At 44.7% G+C, this 12,715-nt stretch overlaps 1 protein-coding gene across 1 annotated transcript in view; it reads right to left on the minus strand.

The window, feature by feature from the left end:
- PODXL (podocalyxin like) overlaps positions 1-12,715 on the minus strand; it is a 269,097-nt gene that overhangs the window by 79,797 nt on the left and 176,585 nt on the right. Inside the window, exon 7 of the mRNA XM_078677422.1 lies at positions 6,648-6,709. Within this exon, the coding sequence (XP_078533548.1) occupies positions 6,648-6,709 (62 nt within the window). The remainder of the gene's footprint in view (positions 1-6,647; positions 6,710-12,715) is intronic.

The following is a 12,715-nucleotide window of genomic DNA, read 5'->3' on the forward strand; positions in this document are numbered from 1 at the left end:
TGTGACCCAGCCCCGCCCCCATACACACACTGGCTCGGCCAGCACCTGAAAAATAAAACAAAAGTAACATATTGGTTTTCTTTTTCAGCTGCTGGCTAGTAAGCCAGTGAGGCGATGCTCCTCCGCCATTGCCGAGGAGCCGTCCTGACAATATCGGTCCTTAAAAATATTGTGCCCGAAATATCGGTTACAAAATATTGTCCTATTTGGTGTAGGTATTTTATTAATATCTCTAAAGGGATGATATTTTTGTAACTTATATTTAGAATATGATGTATCTGTCAGACAACATTTTTGTTAAGTTTTTTCTAGACCACACTGCTTAGTCCTTTACTGTGATACAGTTTATTGTAGGAGCAAGTAAATGACCATCAATGAAATGAAGACTAAGTTAATACCAGTAGGCACCAAGTGCCATCTAGGAAAGACTTTGATTAATTGGGTCTTTGACTAGCATCAAACTGAACCTCGCCTGAAAAGATAGTAGTTTAAAACCACTTCAGTAGTTTTAAAACTAGATTTTTTGCTCTGTTGCCTGACGTAGCATTTCTGCCATGTCATATAAACGTAGATTCCACCACACGTTCTGGAGTGGACTTTTGGGGCTGTAATTATGCTCAGTTTCTCATGTCCCTGAAAATGGGTTTTGAAGGGTCTGGGTCTAGGTAAACCAATGAATTAAGTTAGGCTTGTATTATGATTCGATTTTAGCTCTGCCATTATTGCACTGAAACCCATATTATACTGAATCAGGTTAGAGACCACTGAGTTAGACTTTGTGTATTTAAATTTCCTGCATTCGCTTGTGACTATCACTGGATATTTTTGCTTGTTCTGGTTCTTGGATGGAACGGAACTATCATATAGGCTCCGGGAAGGTGAGGAACTCCTGGAGTATGATAACAAAATATTCTATGTCATCCTTGCTTTATGTCAAGGAACACGTCTGGGCCTCGAAATCACAAACATTTTCCTGTGTACTACACATAACACTTAATTGGAAAGGCATCTTTATAACAAGGAAGATATTAGGATAGAAGCATGCTTTTTAAAGTTACCCTAAAGCCAATTGAGTGGAATCCCTGGCTGGACCCATCATCTCATGCTGTTACACAGCTGTGCCTTGATGCACCTGTCTTTCTCTTTGTTGAACAAAGCAAACACAAGGAGATGATGGATGGTGAGCTGAAACTTTTCAGACACTCACCCCCTGTCACAGATCTGGGTTGAATCCATCATCGTTCTTTAGCTCACTTTGCCACCCCAGTTCAGACCCAAGCAGGGTATATGCCCAGAAGTGGGTCCCCTGCTCACTTTGCCACTGGATTCAAGCTAGCCTGGCTGATGAGGGGTGTTACCCCGAAACCGGTCCCAGGATGCTTGTTTCCAGTTCAGGGAAGACCTGGCTTAGCAGTTCGGGCTGGACTGTGCCAATGAGGCACAGGGTCAAGACTGATTTGCATATAGCTGTGTCTGAACTGAGGTGGTGAAGTGAGCTAAAGAATGATGATGGATTCAACCCAGATCTGTGACTGGGGGTGAGTGTTTGAAAAGCTTCAGCGCTCCGTCCATCATCTCCTTGTGATTGCTTTCTCTTTGTTGATCCAGTGACCAACCTTAAGGAGTCTGTCACAGCAAGGTCACTGCAAAGGGTCCATAAACCTTACCTCTACCGCAGGAATCCTTGGGGTCCATTATGATGACGGGCGGACTTAGTCCGCCCGCCATCACATCGGGACTCGGGACCGCCCGCCTTAAGGGCGGGGGTCCCGACCAGGGCATTAGGATGCGCCCGCCACACAGGCGGGCGCATCCTGTATGGGTGCTATTGCGGCGGGCGGAGCAGAAATCTCCGCCCGCTGCCATGTGTAAAGTGCACGTTGTGCATTTCAATGCACAACATGACAGGCACCGCGAGGTGCCTGTTATGTTGTGCATTGAAATGCAGGGGGGTACCATAGGTACCCCCCATGTGCACCCCCCACCCCCACGGAGTCCCTGGGGGCCCGCAACGGGCCCCTGCAGGGGGACTCCGCCTGCCTTTCCGTGGCGGCATTGCCGCCACTGAAAGGCGTGCCAGAATGCGCATTGTAATATGGCTGGCGGTGTCTAACAGACACCGCCACCATATTAAACATATTCCACCCCGGCCGCAAGGCCACCGGGGCGAAAAACAAGCGGGCGGTGATTTTCACCGCTGCGGTCCCCCCCGCCATCCTAATATGGCGGGGGGGAATTTGGCAATGGATGTCGGGCGGATTGCCTCCGCCAGGCCGGCGGTGGCTACCGCCAGCCTGGCGGAGGCAATCCGCCCGACATCATAATGGACCCCATAGTGTTTAGACAGGTCTATATTGCGGGAATTAGTTACCGGAATCCACAACTTTTCTTTATGATGAGTAGAACCTGACCTATTGCACGCATTTAAATTTAGGCAAAGATATGTGAAAGAATTACAAAGATTTACCCAAGTGTCTGCTGTGTATTAGCAACAGTTATCTATTTATTCAACCTGGAGCTAGAGAGGGAGCATAAGGCAAAACATATTATCAAAATGTCCTGTTACATAAAGCTTTCAACATCCGGATAGTAGCTTATGGGTAAAACGCTTTACAGTCAATTGGGGAACAGATAGTGAAGGAGTATGAAGGCAACACTTATTGTCAAAAGATGGTGTTGTCAAAGCTTCCAGCATCCCGACTGGGGAACAGATAAAGACAGAGTATGAAGGTAACACTTATTATGTATATATTATGTTTGTTTTTTTCAATAGTTTTTATTGGCATTTTTCTCCTTTGCATACCATCACAATTCCAGGACGAAACACAGGTCAAGTTATGCAAAATGGGCAGGAGAATGACATGTCCAAAAGAACAGGTACATAAAAAAACAACAATATGCGGCAGTACTGAAACACTGGACAGTCATCCATGCATAGATCTCTAGGTAAGCCACAGAAGTAGCAACAGGCAAAGTATCAAATAATAATACAAAGTTCGTATAAATGGAGCCTGCTAAAAAGCAAAGATGTCAAAATTGTAAAAAAAAAATAATTACAAGCAGTATATGAACTGAAACCAATTAAAATTAGGAAAAATAAACAATAAACATACGACAGAATCAAATAAGAGCTACACTCGTTCGAAAGTAAAATATAAAATAGCACAGAAGTGATGAATGCAAGTGGGACAATGGGGCTGAGCATGGTATCGGCGATTAATGATTAAGACACAAGCGTTGCAGTTGATACACAATGCAAAGGGTGTGTGCCACAGGAGTCATCAGGTGAAGTTTGGGGCCATTGGCGCTGCCTTCCGGAGTTTGTCTAAAAGGACATCTCACCTGTCTGAGATTGGATATTTACCGAGTGCCCTCACCTCCTCTCTGTGTAACAGGGCGATCTCTGCCTGAGCCTACACCAGCATGGAAAAGACCCACGCGGAGGACGCCACATGGTTCGCTGCCTTCCACTTCAGTCTCTTTGGTACTAGGAGGGCGAGGTCTGCAAACCCTGCTGCCTCCCTGTATTTTTTAACACAGTGGTAGAGTCCCAGGATGCACACCGCCCAAGTGTATGTTAGAACAGATCCCGTGCAGTGTATCAAGTGTGAGATGGCATCACTCCAGTAGCCCATGAGTGACAGGCAAGACCAAAGCACCTGCACTCTTTCCGTGCCACATTTCGAACAAAGGGGACATGCAGCATCTTTGTGGTTAAAATAACCATTTATTTTATGGGGGCTAATGTAGGCACGGTGCAGGATGTATAATTGAATTAATTTAAAATGGGTGTTTCAAGACACTAACAGGGGATAGGCCAGCATGATTTGGCATTCACTGTCGGTGCACACGCGACTAAGCTATGTGTACCAGTGTCTCCGCAGTGTGTCGAGTGATACTGTGGTGTGCATGCGCATGGTGTCAGGTAACCACAGGGTCTGGTGTCCTCATTTGCCAAAGACATGTAGATATTGGAAGAGAAGATGTTGTGGGGGTTCCTGCCATATCTCTCCCCTCGATTGGTTCAGTATCCCAAGAAAGGAAGCATGTAAGAGGAACTGACCAGGCAGGAGTTTGGAGCCAGCCAGTAAGTCATCTATGGAGAGGAGAGTCCAAACCTGATACAGGTCACCTAAGGTGTGTAAGCCTGCTGCATGCCAAGGTATTAATTCATTGTGGGAAGTGGATACGCACCCAGGGAGCATTTTAACATCTAAGAAACAGGGCACTACAATAACATTGATAAGCACTTAGGAGGAGGGGAGTTTGGTGGTGAAGCCCTGGTGAGAGGGTTTGACAGGGCAAAGACTCTCCCCAAGTCTCAAGAAGGAAGAAGCATCACAATATCTGCTAGGTTGGTGCCTGCAAGCCAATGCGACACCCATTGGACTTGAGAGGCCAGATAATATTGTTCAAAGTTGGGAACATTGAGAACACCGCTGTTCGTGGGAAGGTAAAGCTTGAGTAGTCCGACATTTATTGTGCCAGGTACATTCTCCAACCATGCGCTCTAGGTAACAGAAAAAGGCGTGTTGTACAAATAGATGGAGGCTCGCAAAATAGAACAATAACCTAGACAGAACCATTCTTGTAAGGAGCACGCTCCCCGCAACCAATAGCGTTAAGTTCTGCCAGAAAGACACTTGTGCCTGTAGTGCAGTGACAGCATGGACCAGATTGCCTTCCAAAAGATCCTTGGGTGCATGGTAAATTTGTTTCCCCAAGTAACGAAAAGTGGATGGTTGCCATGTAAGGGCAATGTCGTTCACCACATATGGTGGGTCTGGGATATCAATATTAAAGGGGAAGAGGTACGACTTGGTCCATCTAACTAGAAGACCGGATATGGTGGCAAACCTGGACAGGAGACCTGCAATAGTAGGAGGTGGAGAGAGGATATCTTGGATATAGAGCAGCTTGACATCTGCATATAGGGAGACCAAGTATGTACCGTCTCCCAATGGAATCCCTCAGTACTGGCCCTGATTACATAGATGATGCACCAATGGTTCCAGCGTCAGAGAAAACAACAGGGGAGACAGTGGGCTGCCATGGTGGGTCCCCTGCTGTATTGCAGTGGGGTCCGAAACAAGGCAACTCATTTTGACTCTGGCTGTGGGATTGGTATACAATAACTTGACCAGGTGAAGAAAGGGGGGTCCTAAAGCATACCGTTGAAGTACTTCAAACATAAAGGACCACTCAAGGGAGTCAAACGCTTTATGTACATCCAAAACTAAACAACCTGAGTGAGGATAACGTATTGGGCATGTGCTAATATACGAACAAAAATGCTGAAGGTTCAATGAGGTACTCATGGCTGGCACAAAACCAGTTGCTTTACAGGGGGACCAGTCGGATAGCTAAGATTTTAGTTAAAATCTTATAGTCTGTGCTTAATAACACAATGGGTCTGTTGGATCAAGCACGTCCTTAGCTGGTTTGGACAAGAAAATGAGGAGGACATCTCTCAAGGTAGGTGGTAACTATGCTGCAGCGAGTGAGGCGTCATATAGTGTTTTCAAGTGAGGTGCCAGCAAGGGTGCATACACTTTATAGAACTCAGGTGGCAGGCCATCCGGTCCTGGGTTTTTGCTAGTTGCAAAAGCACAGATCACCTCTAATATCGCAAAGATGGAAATCTCTCCATTGAGCTTGTACCCTAGATCCATGGTAAGGTTACTTCAGCCAGAAAGACACCCAGGGTTACCAAAGGTGTTGTGGATATTGAGGTATAGAACTATGAATAGCCGCGCCTGAAGGCAAAGTGTATTTCCCTCTGCGTGTGGAGTAAGTTTTCTCCAGCAGTACGGATAGAGAGAATGGGGCACCAGTCTACCTTCTGCTGTATCAACCATGCCAGTAGTGTGCCTGGGCAGCCAGCATTAGCGTGCTTACGTTTAGTGTGCTCCGCATAGTTAAGGCAGCGCAGCCTTTCCAATAAGGTGAGATGTCCCTGTTAGGATCAGTGTAGGTGTTCGTAACTGGCTCTAGACATCTGAGCTAGTTCCTCTAGGCCCAAAAGTCTGCCCTTCAATTGAGAGATATCAGTGGTGAGGTGATGCTGCATGTTAAGTGTGTTGCCCATACAGTGTCCCCAAATGGTTACCTTAAAGGCATTCCACTCTCATAAGGGAGAGGAGGTTGAAACTGTATTCATGTCAAAATACATTGTGATATTGTTGGCAATGGGACTTTGAAATGGAGAGTACTCCATAGTGGACGCCTGGATTTACCAAAGGGGTATAGGCAGAGGGACATGGTTCCAGCAGAGTTGTAATTGACGTGGGTTGCGACCGGAGTGTGTGTGGCCAAGGCAGTCTGTGTGTGTAATATGCAGGTCAATGTGTTGGGTGCTGGTAAACTTGTTGATGCGGACGTGTAAGTTATACTCATCTGAGTAGTGTGGGTACACCTTGGTATTGGGGTTATGGTGGCACCACATGCCTAGCAACCCCCAATGATTAAGCCATGTGTTGCACATTGGTATTAGCAACAGCACGAGTGAGCGGAGGGAAGGAGCGGTCCAAACCAATCAAAATGTTCTGTTACATAAAGCTTCCAAAATCCCTTCAGTAGCTTATGAGTGAAATGCATTACATTAAACTGGGGAACAGATTGAAAATAATATGGAAGCATGCAATTACCTTCTTCAGTTCCTCCGTTTTACCCTTCAGAATTATATCTATGTCTTCAGCTGCAGCATTCGCTAATGATAGAAGGGACAAAGGGGAATACTCATTAATATGGTTGATGCTGTTGTCTTGTTTTTTGCAAACTCTATACTTCTGAAATACATTTATAATGTACTCAAACACCACAATGCTGTTCCAAGGATAACAACGTCTTTCCATTTCTGAAAGGGGCTATCCCATGTAAAGAAAAAACTATTTTCTTTGCCCAGTCCTGAAGCTCTAATAATCATCAACAAGAAGCATTTTAGAATTTTCCTTTGTATTATGATGTCTGGTTGGGTTTTAAAACCTCCTGTGACATCAAGCACTGGATGGCCCCTTCCATTGATTGGCTGTAACACGTTCTTCCATCCAACATTGCTTATACTGCTAAGTAGTATTCCGGGGCCCATGACTGTCATTACATGAAGTAGTTCTTGGAGAGTGGATTGGAGGACAGATCTGGTGCTACAATCACCATGTTGGGGAGAACACCATCCACACACTGCACAGAAACACAACGTGTGGTGCCCATGCTATATGTCACATCTCATTACAAACATGCAGGACGAAGCGAATGATCTTAGCTAGAGTGGGCTTTACATGACAAGGGTTTTCAGACTCCTATCCCAAGGATACAGGTAAAAAGGCCATCACTCGAACCTCAAACTCCACCAATAATCAGCCAGCATGTAAGCTGATGGAGACCGGGGGTATCCTTCATCTAATATAGGAACGGGTACACCTTGTCCTGTCTAACAGATCCTATGTATCTGTTCATAGAGTGTAAATAATTTATGGAGCACCTGCTGGGACTCTCAGGTTGTGATGCACGTTGAAAGAAAAACAGAGGGCAGATCAAAAAAGTTAGTTTGTGTCATGACAGTACAGCTGCCCTTCTTCCCATGATGCTCTGAATTTAAATGATGTGTAACATGCATGTTGGAATGTGCTTTGATAATGGATCTTGTAACCGACTGGCTTGGTGGCTCTTGGATGAATTTGTAGTGAGGGAGATATTGAGCATGAAATTTCACTGGCGATATTGCACAAGAGGTGTTTTAAGGATGCAACTGATGAACTGAGGTTTGGTTGTGCTTTGAACTAACCCAAGAAGTAATGTGTGCATATAACATGATTGACCAGTCGGCGTGTATCTGTAGGTTGCCAACGTTCACCTACAGAAGTATGAAAACCACTGACATCTTGGAGACATAATACTAAATTCATCGATGTAGGTAGAGACTGTTATATGTGGGATTACTGCCTGCGACTGTTTCAACTTGCAAAGGATCGAGGAGGCTTTTGTTATACATTCATGAAAAAATATGTTTTATTACACCTTAAGACCTGTCGCATGTTGACTCAAGGCTAGAAGCAAGGATATTAAAGTCCTCTCTCAACATTAGAATACACTAGAACTCAAACCATGCATATCTGACTAATAACACACACCCAGCAGGGACATCGTAAGGATTTTGGGGGCCCTGAGCCAAATGCATTTTGGTGACCCCTGTTCAGACCGGATTTGAATTTATGATCCAATTTGAGCTCTTTCATGTCCTCCTTGGCTCGGTCACTGAGACTGCACAGGAGCACTGGTCTACATTTTAAATGTGTTTACAACTAATTTAAGGATAGTGGCGAGTGATTTCAATATTGTAACAAGACAGCAGTTCACTAACATTACTGCAAATAATCTCTGTCACACACTCTCATTTCTCGTATTGAAGGTCCTGTTTTGCTCTAAAAGAAACTTTTTATGGATGTTACTTGAAACATAAACACATTTCTCTGCAAAATGTCTGTAATAGACTCTCACACATCACCCACATTAAAAATAAATTAAAGGAAAGAGTATTTAAATCAATCTGTTTAAGAATTATTCAAGGTGATAAGGACAAGACTCTGCAGAACAAAGCTGAATCTATCAGGGGGCCCCCTGAAAGGATTGGGCCCTGGGCCAGAGCCCACTTTGCCCATGCCTTAAAACGTCTCTGACACCCAGGCACCTGAAATTTACTGTGATGTTTGACAATTCCATTAAAGCGAGCCCTTAGCTGAACAAATAACGGCATGCATATTACAAAAACCTCAACCATCACTTAACCAGTGCAAAACGCTCAACATATGCACATAACCAGCACAACCTGTGCATTGTAGTTAGAACATTTACACAAAAACACACAGTTATCCAATGTTAAGAACTGGTGTCATGGGCAAAGGACACACAGCAGACCTCCATTACAGTTTGGACATTGCGTCCCAGATAACAGTCAGCTCTTGTGCTCAAGTCTTGCAAAGTCATCCTGTGCCCTGGGCAACCCTCAACTTTTTTCTGACTGGTACAGGAGGTAGCTGACTCTGACTGGCCCTGGGCTCTGCCTAACCAGGCCCAGGGCCAGTGGTGCACTGAAAACACTTAGACTACAGTGATGAAAACATCTACATACACTAGGGTACACTAAGGGTGGGGGACCCCTTTGATTTACATGTCCTAGCACATGCGGCCCTGGTACATAATAGGGCAGGGGGATTTAAACTACCTATCAGTCCCTAGTATATAATAGGGCAGGGCGGTTAGAGGCCAGCAGCCCTTTCTGCACTTGCATGTGTGCACTGCTGAAGCCTGAGGTCCGTTTTAAAGTGGCTCTGTGCTACAGGACTGCTTTAAAAAAATTAATTGTGCCCAAACTCGACTTCTGTGTTTGGGGCACTTAAAAATGGTTAACCTACAATGTTTGGGCATATTAGGTACCCCCAGAGTCCCTCCTAGGTGTCCCAGGGGTGGGGGGGTCAGGTATCTATAAGGTGGATCCTTATAAAATGAGTTTTATATGCACTGGGTAACGTGAAAGTGCACATTTCACTCCCTACATTGTGATAAGGTGCTGCCCAAAATCGACTTTGGTGGTAGGAGCACTGTGTAGAGAGGATCTGCAATATTTCTGCATATTCAGAACCCCTAAAGTCTCCCCTATGTATACCAGGGGAGGGGGTCCTGTAGATATAGGCAGAGTACTTATTAAATATGTTTTTATGAGCCCTGGTGCTGGAAAATTGGCCCAAGTCACTTTTCCCATTGCAAATCCCTTGCCACATAGGTTAACATGGCAGAAACTTATTAACTAATAGCTCTTGAAAGCAGAAGGATAAATGTACCAATCAAAGACTTCCCAGAATGGTATTCATAAAGCCAACAATATGATATTGTTGAACTTCTCCTAAAACGTACATACAAGAAGTAATACGACTTTCTTATTTGTAAGTCCCAATTCAGCCTTCCAGTGGTCTGTCCTGATTGGCCAGAGTTAAGGGGATAAGCCAGTCTTCTTTGGAGAGAGAGGTGATAAAGAGCCCCTGGGGTTGAACAGCTCTGCTGGGAGGGCAGGGTCCTGTTGCTAGGAATGCCACAGTAGGGGGGGAGTCGCAAACCATGGAATTCAAGAGAAAGGGAGGACCCCATTGTCATTTACAACCTTACCCTGTTCACCTCCAGCCAGATGCTAGGATTAAAGAAGGAATGAGCAGATGCAATGGGGAGAGACTATGGAGATTAGCCATCCATGGGGTTTGTTTAGCCTGCTCTTCTCTTCCTGCTGGAAAATCAGACATTATGAATTAGGAAGAATTGGTGCGCTCTGGGACAAAATTGTGCCACACTCTGAAGGAAGTGGTCAGACCTTGGATGGAACCCTGCAACCAATTGGACAGGATTGACCTCCTGCTTGACCCAGAGAAGTTGGAATAAGTGTCTGAGAGGGGCAAAGCCAGCCACTCAGATCTGCTGCTTGAAACTTAAGAGAATCAGAAGGGTCTACGCTGAAGAGTTTGATGTGCACTTCCAAAGGCATTTTGCACCATTGGAAACTATAGCCCTGTGGATCAAACCTGCTTCAAAGGGACAGAAGAGTGGACAAGCTACAAGTTAACCAAGCTCACCTGGACCATCACCACCAACAATCCCCAGGCTGGAGTACTACCAGTTGATTTGTAGGGGTGTTTGTCGAAGTGAATTGTGGGAATTGAAGTCTCACACTTTGAAAGATCCTCATGGAGATTCCAGAACCTTGGATTGTGTGTTGGATATTTTGGGACCCGCAAGAAGAACTTCAGGAAGGAGTTCTAACAGGACCCAGACTGCTAGAGGGGGCTGCACAAGACTGGTGAGAGATCTTCCAGAACAATTGCTAAATGTGAATGTGTCCTTGTCAGAGGCAATGAAAAGACCAAAAGGGGCACTGTTGGTTTCTAAGCTCTAGAAAGTTACTAATCTTTAACAATTTATATCTCTGGTTCCCTACAGTGGATACTTTTCGTTTTGGTGTGATTTAAAAGATACAAATATTTCCTATTTTTATAAAGTGGTGTTGGATTTTTATTTTGTGTTGTGTCTTAATTATTTACTGAAATGGTATTTTTAAATGCTTTACATACCTGTCTTTGAAGTTAAGCCTGCCTGCTTGCAGCCAAGCTACCAAGGGTTGAGCATAGGAATAATTTTCTAAGACCTATTCTGAGCCCTATACTGCGTTAGTGGCCTTATTGCCAGTGGCAGATATACATAAACCAGTTTCAGACATCAAGAAACAGTGTAACTTAACAACAGTAACATCTTAAAAACGCAACAGGATTATTATGTTCAACAATGTGTAAGTGTCTTAAACAGCTGCTGTCCGTGCACGTAAAAGCGATGGGGCCACGTGGGCCGGGATTTCGAAGGACGATGTTGAGGGGAAATTAAATAAATAATTAATTTTCTCTCTGCATCGTCCCTCAAAATCCCTCACACACGGCCCCACCACCCTACCGCTGTTACCTGCACTGACCGCGGCAGATCTTTAAGCATATATTATCCAAGCATCCAAACCTCCTTCACCATCAGGGGAATGAATACATCTAAATATTTCACTTCTTCGATATATCCCCTTGCTAATCAACTCACACCTCCCAGATAGCCATATAATCCAGCCACACGTTGTCTGCTAGGCACACAGTGCGGGGTATTTTTACTTTAGTGCCTCTGAAGCTATGGAACAACACACAATTAAATCTAGTGCCTTGATTGCTATAAACTGGGAGTTCTATACATACATTCTTGCAATGAGCCTATGAGCAACGGATGACCTGATTCAACTATGTGCCCCCAGCCTATCACGTTGAGTTCACTTTACTGCCTTGTACCGTGTATGATTGGCCATTGGAAGCAATAGCTTGATCATCTCTAACCTGAAGAGGCATTCTTGAAACAATGTTTCAAATTCCATTTAGTCTTCCCCATTCACTGCATCAGAACTCAGTAGTCACAGACCTACACATTCTTCTAGGGTTGGGCATAACTGGCATAATTCCCCCTAGTGTAATTACTCACAATTATAGTAAAATTACTCGCAATTATGCATAATTATGTAGGAAGCAAACCAGAAGTTAGTGCTGCTTGCGGAGTGCAAAATGCTCCCTTGAGTCCAAAATGGGCCAGAGGATGCATATTTTGCTAAGAAAATAGCGATAAATGCCACAGGATAAGTGCGCCAGCAGCCAGCAGCCACTCAACATCTAAGATCACTGTTCCTGTGCTCCTACAGTAGGATTTTACCCAAAATGACTCTTAAAATGTCTCAAGCTGGAGTAATCACATACTTTTGCATCACAGGAGTAATACATAATTACTGAAATTACTCCAATGACTCCAGAGTAATTAAAATTTTGCCCAGGCCTACTTTCACCCAAAGCTACTGCCCTTTCAATGTGCCCACGGAGGTACCTTTACCATGTCATTAGACTACATGAAGTGCATGAACCCCCTCCTCTTCTCTGGCCGCTCTCCTGTGGCTACAACTTGCTGCTCCAGATCATTGGACTCTACAGTATAGCAAAGGAGCTCTGGGACCAGTTTGTGAGCTTCCAGTCTTACTACAGCCATCGGCTAACTTCATGTCCAAATCAAGCAACCAGGCTGCAACACTGGTCCACCTAATGCGCACCGACTCACATTCCCGCGTTACATCTTCCACCCAGTGCTCAGACCTGAGGGATTTCTG

The sequence above is a fragment of the Lissotriton helveticus genome, chromosome 1_1 (genome assembly GCF_964261635.1).
Source record: "Lissotriton helveticus chromosome 1_1, aLisHel1.1, whole genome shotgun sequence".
NCBI classification, from domain to species: Eukaryota; Metazoa; Chordata; class Amphibia; order Caudata; family Salamandridae; genus Lissotriton; species Lissotriton helveticus.